Source organism: Stegostoma tigrinum, chromosome 18 (assembly GCF_030684315.1).
Source record: "Stegostoma tigrinum isolate sSteTig4 chromosome 18, sSteTig4.hap1, whole genome shotgun sequence".
Classification (NCBI taxonomy): Eukaryota; Metazoa; Chordata; class Chondrichthyes; order Orectolobiformes; family Stegostomatidae; genus Stegostoma; species Stegostoma tigrinum.
The window spans coordinates 22,010,728-22,037,344 of NC_081371.1; the positions used below are offsets into that span (position 1 = coordinate 22,010,728).

General features: G+C 40.7%; 2 protein-coding genes across 14 annotated transcripts in view; one reads left to right on the forward strand and one right to left on the reverse strand.

The window, feature by feature from the left end:
• LOC125460897 (leucine-rich repeat and transmembrane domain-containing protein 2-like) overlaps window positions 1-15,218 on the forward strand; it is a 91,888-nt gene extending 76,670 nt beyond the window's left edge. For all 5 annotated transcript variants that reach the window (XM_059652390.1, XM_048549086.2, XM_048549084.2 and 2 more), the window contains 2 exons: window positions 1,351-1,941; window positions 11,526-15,218. In XM_059652390.1, coding sequence (XP_059508373.1) covers window positions 1,351-1,941; window positions 11,526-11,965 — 1,031 coding nt within the window. In that variant the 3' untranslated portion in view covers window positions 11,966-15,218. The remainder of the gene's footprint in view (window positions 1-1,350; window positions 1,942-11,525) is intronic.
• Window positions 1-26,617, reverse strand: part of LOC125460896 (voltage-dependent calcium channel subunit alpha-2/delta-4-like) — a 403,518-nt gene that overhangs the window by 161,258 nt on the left and 215,643 nt on the right. The gene's annotated exons all lie outside the window — the stretch shown is intronic.

Genomic DNA, 26,617 nt, shown 5'->3' on the forward strand with positions numbered 1-26,617 from the left:
GTGGTCCTTTAAATCAGAAATCTTTCGTTTGACAGAATGGACATGTCATCCCAGTAGCATTCCCTGGTTTTTCAGCAATCTCAAAGGCAAGACATAATGTATAAAAGAGCAAAAGCAAAGTCTGCCTGTTCTCTCTCATCTCAAAGTGATCATTTATTAATAAATGCCTGAATCATGCCTTTTATTACAAAACTGATAATTGAAAGAAATAATTATACATTATAATATTATACATTCACATTACAAATGACCTAATACTCCTCAGGATTTGCGCTATTCTCAAGCACAAAATTGCTCATGATTACCAAGAATAATATCACGCCCTGTTGCAACTCATTTCAGAAACAGCATTGCTCTGTTTTATAAAACAATTCACTATTTTCCTTATTACTACTCCTTATGATTATTGGACATATTGCCACTAGTTTGGAAAGCTTTAAACTGGCAAGCTTTTTTCATTGTCAAAGTTTGAGCTTATATGTTTTGGAAATTAGATATCTTACGATCTCACTCAGTGTTGACTCCATTTCTCCTCAATTTCTGTGCGATTCTGTAATTGAGCTTAATGTAGATTCAATGCAAGTTTCCCTATGGTCATATGCTACATACAAATGGTAGCCAGCAAGAGTCAGAAAGATTTATTTGTGTGGAAGATTCTGCCAGAGTTAGTTCTGGTTAGTCGAGTATTAAAGGCAAATGGAATGAACTCTTAAGTGAAACGAATTCAGAAGTGAAGCAGCGCATTATTGTATTTTATTGTTGTAATTTTGTTAAGTTTTTTAGTTTTCTTTTTGATTATTACTACCTGGGAGATCTAGGGTTACCTTTGGATTCTTACTCTCTTGATAGTGTTTCAGGAAAGAATGTGCAAGGTGTCCCTCTCTAGGACAGTCAAGTGATACTTAATATCTGTTCACTCTCTGGTATTTGTTCATTCTTTCATATTACATGCCACATTAGCCTTTGTACTAGTCTTAACAAATTGCAATTTTAAAGACTATCAGTCTATTGTACAACAGTTAATAATTGCCAGGATTCAAAATATTGTAAGACTTGTATCAGTTTTCCCCTGTTCACTGTGAACTATTCTCAGCAACTGTTCCTACAACCATTGTATTCAATCTCTGCAGTGTCCACCATAACAAATCATCTGATTTTCTCAACTTGCTTCCAAAAACTTCTTAGTTCTGTCCTTGGGTCAAGGAAATAAAACAGGCACATAAACTGTAGTTAGCAAATGTTCAATGATATGAAACAACTCCTTCAAATTTCAAAGTGAAGCAGAAAACTCCTACCTCCATAATTGTTGAAACTTCTAATTCATTAACACATGCTTCTGTTTCTCCACAGGTCATTTCTGCTTATTTTTCGTGTTGCTAACAATTGTTGAAGCCTTGTTAGCGTGTCCTACACACTGTTCTTGTAAAAAATATGAAGTAGACTGCAGCAATCTAGGTCTTGTGACCATTCCAACAGACATTCCATCAAACATTAAATTTCTCTCACTCAGCAACAATAAGCTCAGCAGCTTGCAGGCTTTCACATTCATTAACTTTACCACATTGGAGAAACTGGATCTGTCTAACAACTTCCTGGACCAATTGCCAGCAAATGTATTTGATTATATCAGGAACCTGACTGATCTTAACTTAAGAAACAACAGCATTCGAAGCCTGGATAAAAGTATCTTCTACAAGACCACTAACTTGCAAAGGTTAGACCTTTCTGTTAATGGCCTCTCTCAGATTCCACAGCTCTTATTTGATGAAATGCAGAACTTGACTTGGTTGAATTTGGAAGAAAACAGGATGCCAAACCTCGAAAGAGAGGCCTTTGAGCCACTGGAACTTCTTCGGCAGTTGCAACTTGGTGGAAACCCTTGGGAATGTGATTGTAGCCTGAGGGACTTCAAACATTGGATGGAGTGGTTCCTCTACAAAGGTCAGTAGAACAAACTTTAGCAATCACATATATACTTTCTGGCCACACTGGCTGTAATTCACCTGCACTAAAATTAAAACTGATCTCATTAATAATATATTGAACTTATTGGCAAAAACATATAGGCTTTATTCTTGATCTGTGTAAAGCTACATTATCTCATACGAAAGTGAAAAAACAAAACAGCTCAACTAACTGAGATAACAAGGTGTAGAGCTGGATGAACACAGCAGGCCAAGCAGCATCAGAGGAGCAGGAAGGCTGACGTTTCAGGCCTAGATCCTTCTTCAGAAAAGCTTCTGAAGAAGAGTCTAGGCCCGAAATGTCAGCTTTTCTGCTCCTCTGATGCTGCTTGGCCTGCTGTGTTCATCCAGCTCTACACCTTGTTATCTCAGATTCTCCAGCGTCTGCCGTTCCTACTCTCCCAGCTAAACTGACTGATCTTCATTAACTCAGGGCAGGAGACATCAGCCAGAGTTTTTGTAGTTACTAATTAAATGTTGGTAAGAGGTTTTGTCTTCAATCCTTGCCACAAACGCTACTCACTTGACACCAATTCTATCCCTTGCCCAGCCATTTTCTGAATCTAAATTAGTTGTAAGCATTGGCATTTTAAATGGTTCAAAGATGAACATCTGACCTGTAAATATTTCATCACCTGGGCCTCAATTTCACATCTAGAACATTACCTACCTCTGGTGGTGCCTCACTTTAGTTGTGGTTAAATCCATCATCTGTATCACTGTTATATCAGGGTTTGGTAATCTCTACAGTCTCTTGATGATCCCACAATAACTTCAATTTATCATGGTTAGATGAGTAGTGTATTGTACAGATTGATCCCAGTGACATAACTTCATTCCCTATTCCAAATGGCTCATGGAAGAATGCCTCCTTGCCTTGTCCCGTACTTAGAGTCATAGAGACACACAGGATAGAAACAGACCCTTTGATTCAACTTGTCCATGCCAAATAAATTTCCTACGTAAATCTGGTCCCATCTGCCAGCATTTCACCGATATCCCTCTAACCCTCCCTATTCAAAGGCCCATCTTGATGCCTTTAAATGTTGTAATTGTACCAGCCTCCATCACTTTCTCTGGCAGCTCAATCCATGCATGCACTACTCTCTGTGTGAAAAAGCTAACCCTTGGGTGTTTTGTAAATCTTTCCCCTCTCACTTTAAACCTATGCCCTCCAGTTCTGGACATCTCCACCCTCAGGAAAAGACCTTGTTTATTTAACTTATCGATTTCCCACATGATTTTATAAACTTGTATAACATCACCCCTCAGCCTCCGATTCTCCAGGGTAAATAGCCCTAGTCTATTCATCCTCTCCCTAAAGCTCAAACCCTCCTGCCTTAGCAATATCATTTCAAATCTTTTCTGAATTCTTTCAAGTTTCACAACATTCTTCCTATTGCAGGGAGACCATCATTGTACACAGTATTCCAAAAGTGACCTAATCAATATCCTGTACAGCTGCAACATAACATCCCAACTCCTATACTCAATGCACTAATCAGTTAGGCAAGCGTACCAAATTTCTTCTTCACTACTCGATCTGTCTGCGACTCCACTTTCAAGGAACTATGAACCTGCACTCCACGGTCTCTCTGTTCAGCAACAATCCCCAGGACCTTACCATTAAGTGTATAAGTCCTGTCCTGATTTGCCTTATCAACAATGCAACACCTCTCATTTTTTAAAATTAAACTCCATCTGACACTCTTCGGCCCATCAAGATCTGATCAAGGTTACTCTGAGGTATCCTTCTTCGCTTTCCACTACACCTCCAATTTTGGTATCATCTGCAAACTTTCTAACTGTATCTCCTGCGTGCACATCCAAATCACTTATTTAAATGACAGAAAGTAGTGGACTCATTGCTGATCTTTGTGGCACACTGCTGGTCACAGGCCTCCAGTCTGAAAAGCAACCACCTACCATCACTCTCTGTCTTCTACCTTCGAGCCAGTGCCGTACCCAAATGGCTAGTTGTCCCTGTATTCCATGTGATCTAACCTTGTTAACCAGTTGACTAGGAAGAACCTTGTCAAACGCCTTATTGAAGTTGATATAGATCACACCCACTGCTCTGCCCTCATCAGTCATTTTCATTACTTCTTCAAAAAATCTCAATTAAGTCAGTGAGATACGATTTCCCACACACAAAGCCATGCTGACTATCCTCAATCAGTCATTGCCTTTAAAAATACATGCAAATACTGTCCTTCAAGATTCTCTCCAATAACTTGCCCATGACTGATGTCAGGCTGACTGGTCTATAGTTCCTTAACTTTTTCTTACTACGTTTCTTAAATCGTGGCATCATGTTAGCCAACCTCCAGACTTGTGGCACCTTGCCTGTGGTGATCGATGACACAAATATCCCAGGAAGGGTTAATGGGAACTGCAAATGCTGGAGAATCCAAGATAATAAAGTGTGAAGCTGGATGAACACAGCAGGCCAAGCAGCATCTAAGGAGCACAAAAGCTGACGTTTCGGGCCTAGACCCTTCCTCAGGAGCACAAAAGCTGACGTTTCGGGCCTAGACTCTTCTGTGTTCGTCAAGCTTCACACTTTATTATCCCAGGAAGGGACCCAGTAATCATTTCCCTAGCTTCCCACACAGTTCTAGTGCACACCTGATCTGGGCCTGGGGATTTATCCACCTTTAAGTGTTTAAAGCCATTCCAGCATCTCCTCTTCTGTAATATGGACATTTCTGAAGATCTCTTTTACTTTCCCCTGTTCTATATCTTCCACGTCCTTCTTCTCAGTAAACACTGATGCAAAATACTCATTTACTGTTGCAAAATACTCCTGCGGTTGCAGACATAGGCAGCCTTGCTGATCTTTAAGGGGCCCTATTCTCTCTAGTTACCCTTTGTCCTTAATGTATTTATAGAATTGCTTCGATTCTCCTTTAGTCTATTTGCCAAAGTTATCTTATGTCCCCTTTTTGCCCTCCTGATTTCCATCTTAAATATATTCCTACTGCCTTTATACTCTTTCAGGGATTCATGTAATTTCTGCTGTCTATATCTGACAAATGCTTCCTTCTTATTCTTGACCAACATCTCAATTTCTCCAGACATCCAGCATTCACTACACTTACCAGCCTTGCCCTTCACCCCAACAGGAACATACTGTCTCTCGACTCTAATTACCTCATTTTTGAAGGTTTCCCATTTCCCAGCCATCCCTTTACTTGCAAATGTCTGCCCCCAAACAACCTTTGAAAGTTGATGCCTAATACTGTCAAAATTGGCCTTCCTCCAACTTTTAGATCGGGTAAATCCTTTTCCATCACTATTTTAAAACAAATAGAATTATGGTGACCGGCCTCAATGTGCTCCCCCAAGTGCCAGTCTATGCTTGGAAGGTTGAAATACCCTACCATAACCACCCAATTATTCTTAGATAACTGAGATCTCTTTACAAACTTGTTTCTCAATTCCTTGCCGATTATTTTGGGGACTCTATTGTACAATCCCAATAAGACAATCATTCCTTTCTTATTTCTCAGTTCCACCCAAATAACTTCCCTGGATATATTCCCAGGAATATCTTTCTGAAGTACAATCCATAATGTTATCCCTAATCAAAAACACCACTCCCCCTCCTCTCTTTTCTATCCTTTCTATTCTTCCCATAGCATACCTTGGAACATTAAGCTGCCAGTTCTGTCCATCCCTGTGCCACATCTCTGTATTAGCTATGATATCCCAGTACCTTGTTCCCAACCATGCCCTGAGTTCATCTGCCTTATCTGTTAGGTCTCTTGCATTGAAATAAATGCAGTTTAATTTATCAGTCCGAACTTGTTTTTTGCTTTGATACTACCTGCCTGCCTATCTGACTTTTCCCAATTGTATCACTATCGCCCTAGGCCCCACATCTCCCCCTCCCCCACTTACTAATTTAAATCCACCGCAGTAGTTCTAGCAAATATCCCCACCACTATGTTAGTCTCCTTCCAATTCAGGTGCAGTCTGTCCTTCTAATACAGGTCACCTCTACCCCAGAAGAGATTCTAATGATCCAAAGATGTGAGTCTTTCTCCGCTGCATCAGCTGCTCAGCCACTCATTCATCTGCTTTATCCTTCTATTCCTACGTTCACTAGCTTGTGGCATGGGGAGTTTTCCAGATATTACTACCCTTGAAGACCTCCTTTTTCAATTCCTGCCTAACTTCCTACTTTCTCTTCCCAGAATCTCATCCTTTTCTGTTTCTATGCCATTAGTTCCAATGTCAACAACAACCTCCTGCTGGTCTGTCCCCCGTTCAAGAATATTCTGCACCCACTCCAAGATATCCTTGATCCTGGCACCAGGAAGGCAACACATCATTCTGGTGTCTCGCTATTGGCTGCAGAAATGTCTCTCTTTGCCTCTGACTAGAGATGTCCTCTATCACAATCAATCACTTGGAACTTGATGACCCCTCCTTACATTAGAGCCAGTCTTGGTGGTAGAAACCTGGCTGTCAGTTCTACATTTCCCTGACACTCCATCAACACCAACATTTACCAAAACAGCACACTTGTTTGAGATGACGGTAGCCACAGGAGACTCCTCCATGACCTGCCTCCCTCTCCTACCTTGCATCAGTGATAATGGGAACTGCAGATGCTGGAGAATCCAAGATAACAAAGTGTGGAGCTGGATGAACACCCCAGGCCAAGCAGCATCTCAGGAGCACAAAAGCTGATGTTTCGGGCCTAGACCCTTCATCAGAGAGGGGGATGGGGAGAGGGAACTGGAATAAATAGGGAGAGAGGGGGAGGCGGACTGAAGGTGGAGAGAAAACAAGATAGGTAGAGAGGAGAGTATAGGTGGGGAGGTAGGGAGGGGATAGGTCAGTCCAGGGAAGATGGACAGGTCAAGGAGGCAGGATGAGGTGGTAGGTAGGAAATGGAGGTGCTGCTTGGGGTGGGAGGAAGGGATAGGTGAGAGGAAGAACAGGTTAGGGAGGCAGAGACAGGTTGGACTGGTTTTGTGATGCAGTGGGGGGATGGGACGAGCTGGGCTGGTTTTGGGATGTGCTGCAGTGGGGGGAGGGGAAGAACTGTGCTAGTTTTGGGATGTGATGCAGTGGGTGGACCTACCTACCACCTCATCCCGTCTCCTTGACCTGTCCGCCTTCCCTGGACTGACCTATCCCCTCCCTACCTCCCCACCTACACTCTCTCCACCTATCTTCTTTACTCTCCACCTTCGGTCCGCCTCCCCCTCTCTCCCTATTTATTCCAGAACCCTCACCCCATCCCCCTCTCTGATGAAGGGTCTAGGCCCAAAACGTCAGCTTTTGTGCTCCTGAGATGATGCTGGGCCTGCTGTGTTCATCCAGCTCCACACCTTATTATCTCCCTCTCCTACCTTTCCTGGAAATAACCAATCTACCTGACAGTTTCTTTGGTTTACCTCTCCCTTCCTGCAGTAGCCATCCATTGCACCCCCTCACTCCTATAATTTCCTCATTGCCTTGGACTGACACTCCAAATGATCTGATAGGATTCATAACATCATAACAGGATTCATAAAATGGCCACCCAAGTGGACAGGGTTGTTAAGAAAGCATATGGTGTTTTGGCTTTCATTAACAGGGGGATTGAGTTTAAGAGTCGTGAGATCTTGTTGCAGCTCTATAAAACTTTGGTTAGACCGCACTTGGAATACTGCGTCCAGTTCTGGGCGCCGTATTATAGGAAAGATGTGGATGCTTTGGAGAGGGTTCAGAGGAGGTTTACCAGGATGCTGCCTGGACTGGAGGGCTTATCTTATGAAGAGAGGTTGACTGAGCTCCGTCTCTTTTCATTGGAGAAAAGGAGGAGGAGAGGGGACCTAATTGAGGTATACAAGATAATGAGAGGCATAGATAGAGTTGGTAGCCAGAGACTATTTCCCAGGGCAGAAATGGCTAGCACGAGGGGTCATAGTTTTAAGCTGGTTGGTGGAAAGTATAGAGGGGATGTCAGAGGCAGGTTCTTTATGCAGAGAGTTGTGAGAGCATGGAATGCGTTGCCAGCAGCAGTTGTGGAAGCAAGGTCATTGGGGTCATTTAAGAGACTGCTGGACATGTATATGGTCACAGAAATTTGAGGGTGCATACATGAGGATCAATGGTCGGCACAACATTGTGGGCTGAAGGGCCTGTTCTGTGCTGTACTGTTCTATGTTCTATGTTCTATGTTCTATAACAAATACATTTGCTGCAGAATTATCCTCAGTGACATGGAAACTCTCCCTAATCTGCCACATCCGACAAGAAAAGCACATCACTCTAATAAAGGCCATCTTTGCACTTGAACATTCTACAGGCCAAGAAAATAGCATAGTCTTGCTGCTCTAAAAAAAAACACTGCTCCAGGATAACTTAGTACCTCTGTTTTATAATTATACTGAGCTGCTTCCCGGCTGTGAGCTGTCCCACATAGGTTTGCCCAAGGTCAGCTGTGAATTTCACTGTTTGCTAATTTTTCTTAGACAGCTCTGATGTCCAGAGATACTTGAAATCAATCTGGAATTCGCCCTTAATCTCTCTTACCACTTGTCTCTAACAGAGGGTAATTTCTACCGTGCCTTGTAGGACCCTATGGCTGTTTACTCAGATTTTATATAGCATCCATAGTATAGTAAAACATCCCAAAGCATTTCATGGCAACATTATCAAATAAAATTTTACACTGAGCCATAACAAAAAATATTGAAGCAGAGCTTGATCAAAGATTGAAATTTTTTGCATTTTCTTCAAGAAACAAAGCAGATTTGAAGAGCTGAGAAGGTTACAGAGTTAATTCTCGAACTTGGGATCTTGCCAGCTAAAGGTGTGGTGAGCCATGATGAAATGATTAAAATCAGAGGGGCCAAAATTGCAAGAGTGAACATATCTTGGAGGGTTATAGGGTTGAAGAGTTTAAATGAATAGGGATGTCATGAAGCGATTTGAAAACATGCATAAGAATTTCAGTATGGATGTGGTGCTGTAATGGAACCAATGCAGTACACCAGGCAGATGAGTGATGGCTAACATGACTCGGTGTGACTGGGACATGGGCGTCAGAGATTTGGATAAAAGTTTAGGTGGGGGAAAATGCGAGGCATGTAATGTTGACAAGTCAAACATCCATTCCCTCCTCCACCAATGCTCAGCTGCAGCAGAGTGCACTATCTACAACATGCATTGCAGAAATTCACCAAAGATCCTCAGACAACACCTTCCAAACCCACAACCACTTCCAACTAGAAGGACAAGAGTAGTAGATACATGGAAACACCACCACCTTTAAATGTCTCTCATAGCAACTCATAATCCTGGCTTGGAAATATATCGCTGTTTGCCACTGTTGCTGGATCAAAATCCTGGAATTCCCTCCCTGATGGCATTGTGGATCAAACCCCTGCAGTAGTTCAAGAAGGCAGCTTACCATTACCTTTTCAAGAGCATCTAGGATGGGCGATAAATTCTGCCCAATCCAGTGATGTCTATATCCCACAAATGGATAAAACAAAAGCCAGAAGTTGATTGGAATAGTAAAGTCTTGAAGTTATCAAAATGCGGATGAAGGTTTCTGCAGTAGATGAGTTCAGGCAAGGACAAAGTTGGGTGATATTATAGAGGTGGAAATACAATCTTTATTGGATCTGGACATGTGGTCAGTAGCAAATGTCAAAATCAAATATACACCAAGGTTATGAACAGCTAGTTACAGATAATTATAAGGACAGAGACATAGTTAATGGCTAGGGAACAGAGTTATGGTACATCCAAAGACGATGGCTTCAGTCTTCCTAATATTTAATTGGAAGACTTTTCTGCTCATCTAATTCCAGATGTCATATAAATTTTCCGATATATTACAGACAGTCAGTGGTTGAAAGATCAGTAAAATTGGCATGGATGAATGTTGTTTGATACATGTGAAAACTAATGCTGTCAGTGGAAAACATGTCAAAATGAAATGGTGTGGACCAAGGGATAGATTTGTAAGGGATGCCAGAGGTAATGGTATGGGAGCAGGATCGTTTAGATGTATAAAAGAGTTGCTCTATTCTGCTGGACGACCTGGTGGAACCATTCGTGTAGAATTCATTCTGTAGACAGGTTGATAAGGATGAGGAGAAATGGCTAACCTTTATCCCAGTCACTTAAGGCATAATTTGCAACTTTGAAAGTAACTAGTTGTTAGTATGGCAAGGCCAGAAACCTGTTTAGCATGATTCAAGAATGGAGTTCTGGGCAAGTTGGGCACAGATTTGAGAAATAATATTGAGAGGTAATGGGGTTGGAGATGTGGCAGTGGTTTGCAAGTCTCCTTTAAATATAAGCTCATTTAAAAATCTGCTGGATTTATACTCGCTGGAGTTTAGAAGGATATGAGGAGGATGTGATTAAAACTTACAGGATACTGAGAGGCCTGGAATAGACTGGATATAGAGAAGGTATTTTCACTAGTAGGAGAGACTAGGACCCAAAGGCACAACTTCAGGATGAAGTGACGACCCTTTAGAACTGAGATGGGGAGATATTTCATCAGCCAGCAGTTGGTGACTCTGTGGAATTCATTGTCACAGAGGGCTGTGGATGCCAAGTCCATGTATTTAAGACAGAGATAGATAGGTTCTTGATTAGTTAGGAGATCAAGGGTTGCAGGGAGAAGGCCGGTGAATAGGGTTGAGAAATATATCAGCCATGATCGAACAGTGGAGCAGTCAGTGGAGTGATTAGTCTAATTGTGCCCTGACATCTTATAGTTTTGTGGTCTTTATCCTAGCTCACATCAGGTCCTGTTTGCATCACCCAATTTTTCACTCATTTACATTGGCTCCTGGTCCAGCAATGTCTCAATTATAACATTCTCAGCCTTGTTTTGAAACTCCTCCAATTCTGACTTCTTGAACTTCCTTTGCCCACACTGATGGCCACGCCAAGGTCCTAAACTCTGAAATTGACAACTTAAACCTTTCTGTTCTGTTACCTCTCCCTACTCCCTCAAGATAATTCTTTAAAACTACCACTTTGATCACATTTTTGGTCACCTTTCCTAACGCCACGTTCAATACCTTGAATTCAAATTTGGTTTGATAATGCTCCTATAAGGCACTTTGGGATATTTAACTGTATTTCTGCTCTTACTGTAGCTTGCAATTTTTTCTAATAAGCACGTCAATAAATATTAGACTATTTAATTCAACTGTAAAGGCTGAATTTCTGCTCAAGGTGAGGAAATAAAAGATTGCATCCCATGATTTTTTTTTCCTTTTAAAACCCGAGGAAATTTGAATAAAAAACTTGAGCACTATGCCAATGATTTCACATGATACTTCCCTATAGAGTACCATCACCTACAGAACATCCAGAATTGGCCCAATAAAGTCCTCACCCCAATGAAATAACAAAATATTATGAGGGGCAAGATGGGAAAATGTTAAATAAAATGTGTTTGCTCAAACTTGCTTAATAAATGTAAACATTACTTACTTGAGGAAATGGTTACACTGGGAAAATATGATGTATTGTTTTGACTGGTAGAATACAAGTCCTAATTAATTGATTAATCTATCTTAAAATCAGGTGGAAAACTTGATGGAATTGAATGTTCTTTGCCAAAAGACCTCCGTGGGAAAGATCTCAGAGCAGTTCCAATAGAGATGTTCAACTATTGCATCCAACTGGAGGATGAAAACAAATCCTCAGGAGATGGAAAAGTAGTCACAAGCCCTCCCTGTATGAAACAGGAGGTCAGCACCCCAAGGCCACATTACTTTCACACTTCAGATTGCATGAGACAACGCTATCGCCCTGTCAGTGTCAGGCGAGCCATTGGAACAGTCGTTGTTGCTGGGGTCTTGTGTGGCATTGTTTGCATCATGATGGTGGTGGCTGGGGCATATGGTTGCATTTATGCCTCCTTGATGGCAAAGTATCATCGAGAGCTTAAAAAACGACAGCCGCTGATGGGAGAGGGTGAGCAAGAGCAGGACGACCAAAAGCAGGCTTCCTCCATGGCATGAGGATTGGGTACAATGATAGCATTGGTCTGAATGGGGAATAAAAAAGCTGCCTTCATCAGTTTTCTCCAGCTCCGGCCTTTATGCGCTTTGTGCAGTGTTGATACAAATATTGACTTGTTAGTTTCATCACAGTATTGGAAAGCACAAATCATTTAATGAAACATGTCCTACAGGCCAGGATGCTGCTTAATTTGTTTTCTGAGCCTTGACAGGATATTTTAGTCTCTGATATGGAGAATTCTAGAGAAAGGAGGAAGGTCGTCTTGAAAATTCTTTTGCATGAAATTTTTTTGACAGTAGTTAGAATTCAAGGCAAAAAATGGCTGTTTGCATCTTTGTACCTGCAGCTGGCTCCAGTACTTAAAGGAAAATATACCGAAACTTTCAGTTTTTTCTAGGGTTTTTGTGTGCATGAAATAACTCTGAATTTCAGCATCAACTGCTATTCATTATGGGAATCTCATTAAGCCATTCCTTATATAGTTCAGAAGTAAAGCTAGCCCTTATTCCAGTTGGGTAATATCTTCTGTAATTGTAAAATGTTGTTTGGTACTTAATGATACTTAACAGCTTATTTTTAGGATATGCAATCAAACAATTTTTCTAAGTATTTCACTAGAGCATCTTAACTAAAGTTGCTAGATATTTCTTTGTCATTTTAATACACTTGTCATACATTCATTTACCATAAAAATGAGAAAGACCTTTCACCATCCAAATTGACACAAAATGTTGGAATTTTGAGTGATTGAGAAGTTATAATAAAGAGGTTCAACAGCAATATAAATAAGAAAACATTCCAAACAGTAGTGTAATGACAGTGTTCAATTAGATACTCAATATAACAAGAACAAAATTATTTTTTAGGGTTGAATGGGCAGCAACATCATAAAGTTTAATTTCTGACGCCATTTAATGCAGCTGCAGAATTTTAATGCAGGGCTTTAGATGCCTTTTCCTGATAACTATATAAGATAATAAATCTCATTAAAATGTCCCAAAATCATAATTATGAAAATATACCTTGAAGTAATGCATCAATGAAATAACAGGGAGAATTTTAATATATTTGATATGTTTTGAATGAGAGGGTAGGTGAAAGTGACATATTGGAAATCCGATGGCTGAATTGTTCTGAGGAATTTGAGGACCCACAGTTGTAACTGAGGTGGGAGGTGATCCTATTCCAGCATGTGGCGGGACTCTATGGAGGCATTTTGCCCACGGCAATTAAGGACTCTGGTCCAACATGATAGCTTTGAACACTTTCAGAGGGCTAGCCCTAATGTTAGCAATGCCAACATTATTGCTTAACAATTCTAAGATTGTATCACCAAGTAGAAGGCCCTTTCGTAATCAGGTGCCCTTGAAGAGAGTTGGGATTTCTGAGGCAAGAAGGGACAGGCAGATAGGAACATTCCACTGGCACCATCTTCGGTGCAGAAAATATTATTGATGCTGGGGAGCTGTTCTATTGAACATGCAACATCCATTTCTCTTGGCGGTGGTAACCCAGTGTGAAGTTGCTGCTAAGCTTCCCACAACTGACGATATGCCATTGTGGCTGAACTTCTTGAGTTTACTTTACCGTTCCACTTCACTGCCATATTGCCAGCTGACCCGCTTGCCAGCCCGTCTCCAAAAGACTGAAAAAATCCAGCGCCAGAAGTCTGTCTTTTCTCAAATGCTACTTCACACTTTATGATTTATATCACGGACTGGCCCTCCTCTTGGAAGCCTGCTTGATTTGTCAGTCTCGGCTTCCAGTAATGAGAGGAATACTTGAGGCTGTATGATAAAGTATCCGAGGTGGTGTCACCATATCTGACAGTATGGAGGATGTGCAATCCCATGAGGGCACTCCAATTCCTGAGAGAGGGGATGCTCTGATTCATGTTGTTGGGACACGTGACTTGTCCTCCACAGCCTTCTGTGATGCAGAATTACATAGGTTCACTACATATCTCTCTGAAATGCCCTACCACATATTGTGAGATCATAATCCCTTGTTCTGGAACTCCCCAGCCAGGTGAAACATCATCCCCACATTCAGTCATTACAACTGTACATGTTTCAATGAGGTGCTCTTTCATTCTTTTAAACTCCCAGTGAATACAGGCCCAGTTGGCCTACTGTCTCCTCAAAAGGCAAACCTGTTATCCCAGGAATCAGTCTGGTGAATGTTTGCTGCCTCTCTCTATGGTAATCAGATCAGAACTGCACATGATACTCCAAACGTGGTTTCAGCAACACCCTGCAGCAACTGTAAGATCTCCTTCTTCCTATATTAAAACCCACTTACAATGAAGGCCATCATGCAATTTATTTTCCTAACTGCTTGTTGTATCTGATGCTTTCCTTCCAATGACCAGTGTACAAGGACACCCAGGTCCCTCCTAACATTAACCTTGCTTGCTTTCCCATTGATTAGATTAGATTCCCTACAGTGTGGAAACAGGCCCTTTGGCCCAACAAGGCCACACTGCTCCTTGAGGCATCCGACCCAGACCAATCCCCTGTAATCCACACACCCCTGAACACTAGGGGCAATTTAGCATGGCCGATCCACCTAGCCTGCATATCTTTGGACTGTGGGAGGAAACCAGAGCGCCCGGAGGAAACCCACGAAGACACGAGGAGAATGTGCAAACGTCGCACAGACAGTTGCCCGTGGCTGGAATCGAACCTGGGCCCCTAGCACTGTGAGGCTGCAGTGCTGACCACTGAGCCACTGTGCCACCCATTGAAGTGGGCAACTTCTCATTTATCCGTGAAGATCTGTGGTTAAGGACTAGCCATAACCCCCTGGAATTAATTTCTTGAATTTGTGTTGCTCACAATTTTTAAAACATATTTAATCTTTGTTCTTGGTTGAGCCTCTAAAACAAAAATGGCATTCCTAGTAATAGTTATGCCACCTAAAATTGCCATACACTTGGATCCAAAGTTTTAAAGTGATTGTTTGCTGCTGTCTTCAGCCTAAGTTACTTCATGATAGGAAGGGAATTTGGGTACTAAGCAGTGATTGGAGAAAAAGTAGGGAGGTGACCAAAAGGGTTGGTTTTGAGGGATTTTTGAAAGTGATAAAAGGTGTAAGAGTGTAAGAATCTTTGGAATAGAATTCTGGACAGCAAGACTGAGATGATTAATATGTGGTACTAGTGAGTTTTGAGAAGATTTGTAGCTCAGGTTGAGGTTCTGGATGTGAGTTTGCTCACTGAGCTGGAAGGTTAGTTTTCAGACGTTTCGTCACCATTCTAGGTAACATCATCAGTGAGCCTCCGACGAAGCGCTGGTGTTATGTCCCGCTTTCTATTTAATTTATTAATCTATTAAATCTATTGTTAATTTATTTAATCTATTAAGTAGAAAGCGGGACATAACACCAGCGCTTCGTCGGAGGCTCTGTCCCGCTTTCTATTTAATTTATTAATCTATTAAATCTATTGTTAATTTATTTAATCTATTAAGTAGAAAGCGGGACATAACACCAGCGCTTCGTCGGAGGCTCACTGATGATGTTACCTAGAATGGTGACGAAACGTCTGAAAACTAACCTTCCAGCTCAGCGAGCAAACTCACATCCAGAATATGTAATACAATAGATATCTGGCGGTGTTCCAGGCTGGAATATAATAAAAAGGTTCGTATTTGAAGAATAATGAATTACGAAGAATGGTTTCAAACCATTTAAAGCCATATATATATGCTACAAGCAAATATTATCAGGAAGATCAATGTGAACTGAAAGAATGAAGCTTCAGTGTTACAAACATTCTGATACCTGAAATTTCTACATTCAACTCTTTGATACTGTATTCAGATTTCTATATTTCATTCTAATTTCTCATGTGTTTGTGATCCAGGAGTCATTTGATTTTGACTTTGTTGTTCTGCTTGCAGTAGCCATCGGCATATTGGTCACTGATCCTATGAGCAACACCTATGCTGCTATATTAATGAGTGGGACTTTGCTAATGTCATTGTGTTGAAATTGTTTGAAATTTAATGGCAGAACAGTCTACCTGCAGGAAACATTTATGTCCACTTTATTTCGGCTTCTGTCTCATGTATTTGTTTAACTCCAATATATAAATTGGGCCTTTGAGTAAAATTGTCTTTTTCTCCTAGCAATGCGCCTTAAAATCAATTCAAGAGAATTTCTTAACACACCAGTTTGTCACTTAAATTTCCAACTCCAGGATTCTTGGGACTCGCCTCAGAAGGATTATCATCAAATCGAAGCGACCTTCAGTCCACTATCTATGTGCTACTTTTAATGGGAGATGCTTCTTATAAAGGACCTAAGTCAAATAGGTGTATTCAGCCTCAAGTTTCAGCTAAACACAGGTCGACAAGGCAACACAACATAGCAAGTTTTCTTTTCAGTGAAGCCTAAAGACTGTTTGTTATAGAAAATGCAATACATACATATGCAGGAAAATATACTCTCCAAGGACTGCAGAAACAACATATTATTAGGAAGTGTAGTAGGAATTTTGTGTTGTGTTTATCATACACTGTTGATGGTGACTACTGTCACTGAGTGACAACGATGAAAAATATAATACTGGCACTTTGATGAGCTCATAATCTATTGATACGTTTTAGTGCTAGCTGCCAACAGCTGCTTCTTCCTTTACATAGGTTTATAGATGTAAAATGGAGAATATCTATGCCCATTACCAATAGTTGGGAAGGATGCTTTTGGTCTATAAGTGATAGTTTTGTTATCAATTTGAAGTTACGGCTGCATTCCTTCTTTCCAAACTTAGTTACCAGTTGCAACATTCATACCTTCTCAGAATAGAATTGCCAACTCTCAAAGATTATCCTGGAGCATCCAGGAGTGAAAGACTTTTTTTTGGACACTGGTGTGAGCAATCTGGGAGAAAAACCATAATGGTATTAAAAGTAATTTATTCTTTCTACTTTCTTTGGACACCTTGTTATCAGCTGTAAAAATATTGGACATTGGGAAGCAGCTTGTTTGTCTTGACAGGTCAGATGGCAGTCAAAAGGAAACTCCAGAATGCCCTAAACTGGAGTCGGCAAATCTTTTTCAGAGTATACGGTCTCTTGTAGGTATTTTATACACTGATTACCTGCCTTCCTTTGCTATTAACTTGAAAGAAGATTTTTATATTTTCCTATTGAACAGGGCCCGGTATATTAATCAAACAACAAAAGTAAATATGTACTGACACAGTTCTTCAATGTAAAGCTGAAGCTAAAAAAAGCGAGAGAGAGAAAATGTGTGTGTGTGTCGTGGGAGGAAGGTAGATAGATGGAGGAGTTCACATTATACTAATTTACAGCCAGTTTTACAGGGGAAAAAAACAATTTCTTGCATGTACACTTTACACTTGTGATGAATAAATAAATCTGATAAACTGTGTTTAAAACCTCCTGTCAAAATGGAAATAGCTTATTTCCGTTTTAGAGACTTAGCACCAAAATTCTGGCAATTTGAAACATTGAATGCTTGATATTTTAAATAAATGCTTGATTTACGAATTAGATCCTACAATGTATATATAATGGTTCAAAATTGATTGAGCTTTTTATTGATGTATGGAATAAAACATTGAAGAAATCATTGCTTTTACAAAAGGAATTTGGATAAAATGCTATTTTTTCTCCAGGGCTGTGAAATTGCAAGAAACCCTCTTCTAGAATGTTCTGGATTTTAAAACATGTCATTAAAGTTTGAATTTGCTTCTTGTAACTTGGATTTGCTTCTTGTCACTTATTCTTGGACGTTGTACAATAAAAAGAACTGTTGCTATTCTTTGGTGCTGCATGTGCAGCCTCAGCCCTTTTGCTTCCATTACATGTTAAATAAAAAGATATCTGATATAAGCTCCTGTGGTAAAGTAAAACAAAAGTAAAGGAAAAGTTTAGAGAAGGGCCTCTCGTGCCATAGTAATAGTGGCATAGTAGTAATGTAGCTTCCAGGTTTAAATCTCTGAACAGGTTGATAAGAAAATCAAAAATAGAGACTTTAATAGCATCATTGTCCATCTCATTTGGAGCACTGATTCTTTCTGAAGTCTAATTTTTTTGATCATTTGAAAGCAGTTGTAATGCTGATTTTTTTCTGTTTATGGCTACATTTTCTACAAGACAGCAAATTCAGTCTTCTAAGTTCAGGATTTGCAAAGAACAAATTCCTTCTTATATTCACAAGCTAACAGGCAATTAGGGCCATATCACAATACAGATATTGGGCAAGAACAGGCAAAGAAAACTTAAAATCAGAGATAAAAGACTTTACATCAATAGTATGTGCATGCAATGGCAGTGATAGTGAGTGTGGGGAGCCCAAAGTCTAATATAGAACCATGGAGTAACACGGAAGCTTCAGTAGTAGAGAATGGGGAGCAGGGAACCAGGTCACAGTCATTGGGAAGAAATTAGAGCAGAGTATCAAAGGTGACATTTATTAAACAAAAATTGTGGCGGTTGCAGGTGGCTGACTCTGGGTCATTAGGTTGGGGCAAGTGAGGCAGAAACAGAAATTGGTTTTGATGGAAGTCTCCAGTGATTGGCTAAGAATAAGTAAGTGGAAAATTCAATACTAATTCTAAAAATATTTACAATGTATTAATTATAGACCCCCATCTGAGAAATAAACCAGGGAGAGAAAATAAAATGAAATGACTGTAATGGGTGTTGATTAAAGTTCCTTTGCAATGCTACGTGGTAACCAGTGGATGGAACTGCAGTGTCACAAATTATTATAGGAGTTTTTATTATATAAAATGTGGGTATTATCATTATTGGAACAAAAGATCAGATAAGACTTTAATGATTTTAATATTCTTCAGTCATTTGTTCGAAACAAATGGCAGCATGAGCATAGCAACCAGTCACATAGCATATTGCCTCATTGCAGCAAGAGATAAGGCTAGTTTGCAGCTGTGCAGGATAGTAACAGGACATTGTTTACTTGCTATTTTATCAAGGCATAAGGATCTCCTTATGTTCTAAAACTAATGCCATCTTTCCGTAGACTAGCAAAAGTTTATTTTAGTCATATCAGTCTTCTAGTAGGTATGCATTTAGCAATGCAGCACAAAACAGGAGCACAGGGAATAAAGAATCTGAATCATTGAAAATTCTGGATAGATAAAAGGTAGAATCTTATAGGGGTTCTGAACGACATGGGCTACAGGGCAAATTATGGCATAATCATCTGAGAAGTCCAGTAAGACCTAACTTGATGTTGGGAGCAACTCACTCCATCTTTCAATTAATTCCAGGTATCAAGGCAAAATTCTTACTCAGAAGGAGTGAGTTACCTATTAAAAGAGATTATTGCTTGTTTAAAACTTTATTAATTGCACTATCATCTCATTAATATGCTGCTTCCTCTCCTATTACCCACCTTGACTAAAATGAACATTGGTAATTCTCGACATGGAAATCAGAGTGGCTACCAACAGCAAAGAGCCTCCAGATTGGTCACCATACAATGGCACCTCAGGGCATGATTCATGGGCACCAGTCAAATGCACCCCTCCATCATTATTGGCATTTGATATTTGCTGATCCCTCAGTATCCTGAGAATCTTCATTGTTCCTTTCTGATCCCCTTGCAAGACATTTCAACCTATTTTTCAGGGTGCACCAGCAACAGGCACAGAAAGGTGATGATATGGCCACTTAACATGTAACAATGGGCATCCAACACACAAACTTGATTAGGTTACATTTTAGGGCTTCTTGCCTGCTGACACTGCATGTACTTTAGATAATTGTGGGAGTAGACTGTACTGGAATTCCAACAAATTACCAGAAGACATTAATAAGTCTGTCCAATAAGCAAAAATTGTCAAATCATTTTCATCAGAAATAAGTATGCAGAATTACATTTTGGTAAGAAACATCAGATCATATATTAATTGTAATAAGTTGCTAAATTACTAAAATAAGCAAAAAGGGTCTGGCAGTAGAAGGACACAATAAAAAAAGGACCCCTGTGGTGCCATGGTAGCATCACTACCAAATATTTGGGCATGTATAGAGTCTGAGTAAGTGTCTTTGTTGTCCAGATTTCCAAAGATGAGTGCAGGGCTGGAATATGACATCCTCGGAGGATCTAATACATCAGTAGGCAAACTGTAGGGGATCGAAGAAGGTTAGGAGACTGGAGTTGATGTAGGCCATGATCAGTCTCTGAAGCACTTTACGATTATTACAGTCAGAGCTTTTGGGCAGTTGTCATAAAGACACACTGCATATACCTCCAATGAAACTGAACTCAATTTTGTGAGTTACTGAGTTTATAAGTTCAATGGATACTGATTCACATAATGGTGACACAACTAGAATACCATAACATGGTACTGCACTGTAAATAATTATAGCTTCCTTGAGTGGTACATTAGTGCACAGGTTGGCAATGCCAAATGTGCATACAGACTCTATCTTGCTATTAATGTGCAAGTCCTGTACACTCTTCACAAATGTGGAAGAATCAATCCTCATCTATGTAGCAATTTATCCAACCATTTATCAAGTTACTTCTACTGAAAATCTACTTTGTCTGATCAAGATAAAATTGGAATTCCTCCGGTTGCAAGACTGTATGATTAGCCTCATCAGCAATCTCATAAATAGCACCTGAGTCATTTGTTCACCGTGCAAACTTGATGCTGAAGTGCAGCATATCAAAGCCATCCTGGGTGACAAAGGATACCCAGTAACAGTTTTTTTTTATCACTGTACTGATTGATTGATTGATTTTGTTGTCATGTGTACTGAAATACAGTGAAAAGTTTTGTTTACGAATAGTAAAGGCAGATCACAACAAGCAAAGGATGGACAGATCAAAAAGGCTTAGAGGCATAAAGGTTACATCATTTGAGGCTAGAGTCCATTTAATAGTTTGATAGCAGCCAGAAAAAAGCTGTTCCTGAACCTGCTTGTGCGTGTGTTCAGGCTTCTGTATCTTCTGCCTGACAGAATAGGTTGTAGGAGGTCATTACTGGGATGCGATGGGTCTTTGATGATGTTGGCCACTCTTCCATGGTAGCGAGCCATGTAAATAGACTCCTTGGATGGAAGATTGGTTTCCGTGATGGTCTGGTCTGTGCACACAACTTTCTGCAGTTTCTTACAGTCCTAAGCAGAGCAGTTGCCATAGTAAGCTGTTATGCACCTGGACAGTATGTTTTCAACGGTGCATCTGTAAAAGTTTGTAAGGGACCTTATGGACAAGCCAAATTCCTGAGCTGCCTGAGGAAGAAGAGGCGTCATTGTGCCTTCTTGACTATCACACTTACGTGGGAAATCCAGAACAGTTCATCAGTTATCGTCATTCCGAGGAACTTGATGCTCTTCACCTTCTCAAGCTCAGTTCCATTGATGTCGATGGGTGCATATTCTCCTGCCTTCTTTCTGAAGTCGATGATCAGTTCTATAGTTTTGCTGACATTGAAAGACAGATTGTTTTCATTGCACCACCTCACCAAGCCCTCAATTTTCCTTCTGTATTTTGACTTGATATTGTTAGATATCTGTCCCTCTGCAGTGGTGTCATCAACAACTTGTAGATGGCTTTCGTTCAGAATTTGGAACAGTCAAAGGCGTACAGGGAGTACAGTAGGGGGCTGAGGATGCATCCTTGGGGGGCTCCAGTGTTGAGTTTTATTGTGGAGGAGATGCAATTCCCTACCCTCATTGATTGCAGGCTTTGGGTCAGAGAGCTTAGGATCTAGTTGCAGAGGGCGGAGCCAGGACCAAGGTCACATAGTTTTGAGATCGGTGTGGAGGGGATAATGGTGTTGAAGGTGGAGCCGTAGTCAATGAGCAGGAGTCTGAGTAAGTGTCTTTGTTTTCCAGATTTCCAAAGATGAGTGCAGGGCTGGAATATGACATCCTCTGAGGATCTGTTATATCAGTAGGCAAACTGTAGGGGATCAAAGAAGGTTGGGAGACTGGAGTTGATGTAGACCATGATCAGTCTCTTGAAGCACTTCACGATTATTACAGTCAGAGCTTTTGGGCAGTTGTCATAAAGACACACTGCATATGCCTCCAATGAAACTGAACTCAATTTTGTGAGTTACTGAGTTTATAAGTTCAATGGATACTGATTCACATAATGGTGACACAACTAGAATACCATAACATGGTACTGCACTGTAAATAATTATAGCTTCCTTGAGTGGTACATTAGTGCACAGGTTGGCAATGCCAAATGTGCATACAGACTCTATCTTGCTATTAATGTGCAAGTCCTGTACACTCTTCACAAATGTGGAAGAATCAATCCTCATCTATGTAGCAATTTATCCAACCATTTATCAAGTTACTTCTACTGAAAATCTACTTTGTCTGATCAAGATAAAATTGGAATTCCTCCGGTTGCAAGACTGTATGATTAGCCTCATCAGCAATCTCATAAATAGCACCTGAGTCATTTGTTCACCGTGCAAACTTGATGCTGAAGTGCAGCATATCAAAGCCATCCTGGGTGACAAAGGATACCCAGTAACAGTTTTTTTTTATCACTGTACTGATTGATTGATTGATTTTGTTGTCATGTGTACTGAAATACAGTGAAAAGTTTTGTTTACGAATAGTAAAGGCAGATCACAACAAGCAAAGGATGGACAGATCAAAAAGGCTTAGAGGCATAAAGGTTACATCATTTGAGGCTAGAGTCCATTTAATAGTTTGATAGCAGCCAGAAAAAAGCTGTTCCTGAACCTGCTTGTGCGTGTGTTCAGGCTTCTGTATCTTCTGCCTGACAGAATAGGTTGTAGGAGGTCATTACTGGGATGCGATGGGTCTTTGATGATGTTGGCCACTCTTCCATGGTAGCGAGCCATGTAAATAGACTCCTTGGATGGAAGATTGGTTTCCGTGATGGTCTGGTCTGTGCACACAACTTTCTGCAGTTTCTTACAGTCCTAAGCAGAGCAGTTGCCATAGTAAGCTGTTATGCACCTGGACAGTATGTTTTCAACGGTGCATCTGTAAAAGTTTGTAAGGGACCTTATGGACAAGCCAAATTCCTGAGCTGCCTGAGGAAGAAGAGGCGTCATTGTGCCTTCTTGACTATCACACTTACGTGGGAAATCCAGAACAGTTCATCAGTTATCGTCATTCCGAGGAACTTGATGCTCTTCACCTTCTCAAGCTCAGTTCCATTGATGTCGATGGGTGCATATTCTCCTGCCTTCTTTCTGAAGTCGATGATCAGTTCTATAGTTTTGCTGACATTGAAAGACAGATTGTTTTCATTGCACCACCTCACCAAGCCCTCAATTTTCCTTCTGTATTTTGACTTGATATTGTTAGATATCTGTCCCTCTGCAGTGGTGTCATCAACAACTTGTAGATGGCTTTCGTTCAGAATTTGGAACAGTCAAAGGCGTACAGGGAGTACAGTAGGGGGCTGAGGATGCATCCTTGGGGGGCTCCAGTGTTGAGTTTTATTGTGGAGGAGATGCAATTCCCTACCCTCATTGATTGCAGGCTTTGGGTCAGAGAGCTTAGGATCTAGTTGCAGAGGGCGGAGCCAGGACCAAGGTCACATAGTTTTGAGATCGGTGTGGAGGGGATAATGGTGTTGAAGGTGGAGCCGTAGTCAATGAGCAGGAGTCTGAGTAAGTGTCTTTGTTTTCCAGATTTCCAAAGATGAGTGCAGGGCTGGAATATGACATCCTCTGAGGATCTGTTATATCAGTAGGCAAACTGTAGGGGATCAAAGAAGGTTGGGAGACTGGAGTTGATGTAGACCATGATCAGTCTCTTGAAGCACTTCACGATTATTACAGTCAGAGCTTTTGGGCAGTTGTCATAAAGACACACTGCATATGCCTTCTTGGTTATGGGGATGATGGTGGTCTTCTTGAAGCAAATTGGGACTTCAGCTTATAGTAGGGAGAAGCTGAAGATGTTGGTGAAAACCTCTGCCAGCTGGTTCACACTGGATCTGAGCACTCAGCTGGGGACACTGTCCGGGCCTGTTGCATTCCTTGGACTAACTCCCAAGAAGACTGATCTGACGTCTGAAGTGGTGACAGAGGGGATGGGGTGTCTGGGGCTGGCGGGACAGGCATTGGCATGCCAGTGGTATTCTGCTCAAATCAAGCATAGCAAACATTAAGCATGTCAGGGAAGGATGTGCCATTGTCCGCTATCTTACACTGTTTCATTTTGTAACCTGTAATGACATTTAGGCCTTGCCATGGACAGCGGGAGTCTGTTTCGTAGGTCTGAGCCTATAATTTGGTCTGGTATTGCTTCTTGGCCTCCCTGATAGCTTTGTGGAGGTCATGTCTGGATTTTCTATATTGGTCCAGGTCACCCAAATTGAATGTTGCACTTCTGGTCTTCATTAAGGAATGGATTCCCTGGTTCATCCAAGGTTTACCATTGGGGAACACTCAGATTGATTTCTTTGGTATACAGTCCTCCACACATTTCGTAATGAAGTCTGAGACGGTGGTGGCATACTCGTCTAGGTTTTTCGCTGAACACTTGAACATGGTCCAGTCCATTGAGGTCCAAGCAGTCTCAGAGACAAGCATCTGCTGCTTCAGACCAGCACTGTACTTCAAATCATGAAGGATTCTCCATTTCAGCTTCTGCTTGTAAGCTGGGAGGAGGAACACAGTTTTGTGTCAGATTTTCTGATGTGTGGGTGGGAGATTGAGCAGTAGGCATTTGGATGGCTGTGTAGCAGTAGTCCTCTGGTGGGGCAGGAAATGTGTTGGTGGTATTTTGGCATCACCTGCTTGAGGTTAGCTTGTTTGAAGTTGTCAGCCACAATGAACAGGGCCTTGGTGTTTGTGGTGGTGTAAATCTCGTCTAGGGCATTCTTGGCATCTTCATGGGGTAGTATGTAGACTGCTGTCAGCATTACACAGGTGAACTCTTGCGGTAGGTCGTAGAGATGGCATTTTACTGTAAGGTATTCTAGGTCTAGGGAGCAGTAGCTTGCCAGAGTCACTAAATCCGAGCACCAGGAAGTGTTGATCAGGAAGTATACCCCACCACCCTTTGCCTTACCCAAGGATGTCGACCATAATATATATCACATAAAGTCTTGCAAGACCCTAAGGCAAGCACTTTTAGTTCTAAAGAAAAAGGATGCAAAAAATTTACAAAGATTTACAAGAATGTTACTAAGATTGGAAGGTTTGAGTTGTAAGGAGAGGTTGGACATGCTGGTACTTTTTTCCCAGGAGTGTTGAAGTCTGAGGGGTGACTTTATAGTGGTTTATAAAATCATGGCTGGCGTAGATACGGTGAATAGCCAAGGTCTTTTTCCCTGGCTAGATGAGTCCAAAACTAGAAGGCATAGGTTTAAGATGAGAAGGGAAAGAACTAAAAAGGACCCAAGGGGCAGAAGTTGTAGAGGTGGGTACAATTACAACATTCAAAAGACATTTGTACAGGTACATGGATGAGAAAGGTTTAGAGGGATGTGGGTAAAATGTAGGTAAATGGGACTAAAAAGTTTAGGAAACCTGGTCAGCAGAGACAAGTGGGCTGAAGGCCTGTTTTCTCCATTACTCTAAAAGTGCCCGGCCACCTCAGATTACTTTAGAAGGTTAAGCCACTTTGGACTTTTGTGCACAGGTGAAGTTTGCTGTTTCATGCTTACGACTATGCAGTATGAGTATTGGTCACATTAACAGGGTGCTGTTGTCTATCACACAAATTTGTAATGTATAATATGAATCTCAGTGCTGTTGTGATGCTAGGATATCCTTATGATTACTGATAAAAAATAAGCAAGGTACAGATCATACCCAACTAGCCCGTAAGTGGACAACATTTGTTATATAATCCTGAGTGTGTGAGGAATTACACTGATGACCAATTTAGGATTGTCAGTTTGTTTTGCAGCTTGGCACATGTCTATGCATGGGAAGTTACATTAATCAATACATAGGGAGCTGTTATTTGTAAACAGAAAGAATTTATACTGCGCTGCGCCTGTTTCAACTCAACAAGATAGATGATAGTCATAGGCTATTTAAGTTTTCAGACCAATGCGCTGACTAATTAGTCAACCTGCCTGGTTTAAAAGTTGAACAAAGTCTAATAGTTAACTGTCAATCATCATTCATTGTTGTACTCTCCATGGCAGCATCTCTGCTCATTTCAGTCCACTTGCCAACCAATCAACATTATTCTCTCATGTAGTATAATTGGTATCTTTGTGAATTGTTCCTGAATGTATGACAAAAAGCCTCACCAAAATATGTCTTTTTCAATAACGCGTAAGTTCCTTTTTTGGCAATGCTAAAGTACATACATAAATGTACAAAAAGTAGATTAATATGGCCATTGAATGAAATAAAATGAAGCACTATCATTTGTTTCTAAATAGGGTTAAAAAGTAGAGAAGCTACTTTAAACCTAATTGTGTCTTGATTAGATCACATTTGGAATACTATGTACAGTTTTGGTTATTGTATTATAAAAGGATATACAGGCATTCAAGTGGGTATAAAAATAATTTACAAGGATGAAATATAAATGTGAGGGTAAACATTTCAGGGATGGTCGATCAGAATAGGCCTGCCTTTCCTCTTGTAAAGACTAAGGGCTAATCTAACAAAACTATTATGTAACGTTTTGGGGAAGAACAAATCTACACGTCATCAATTTAATCACTAATAA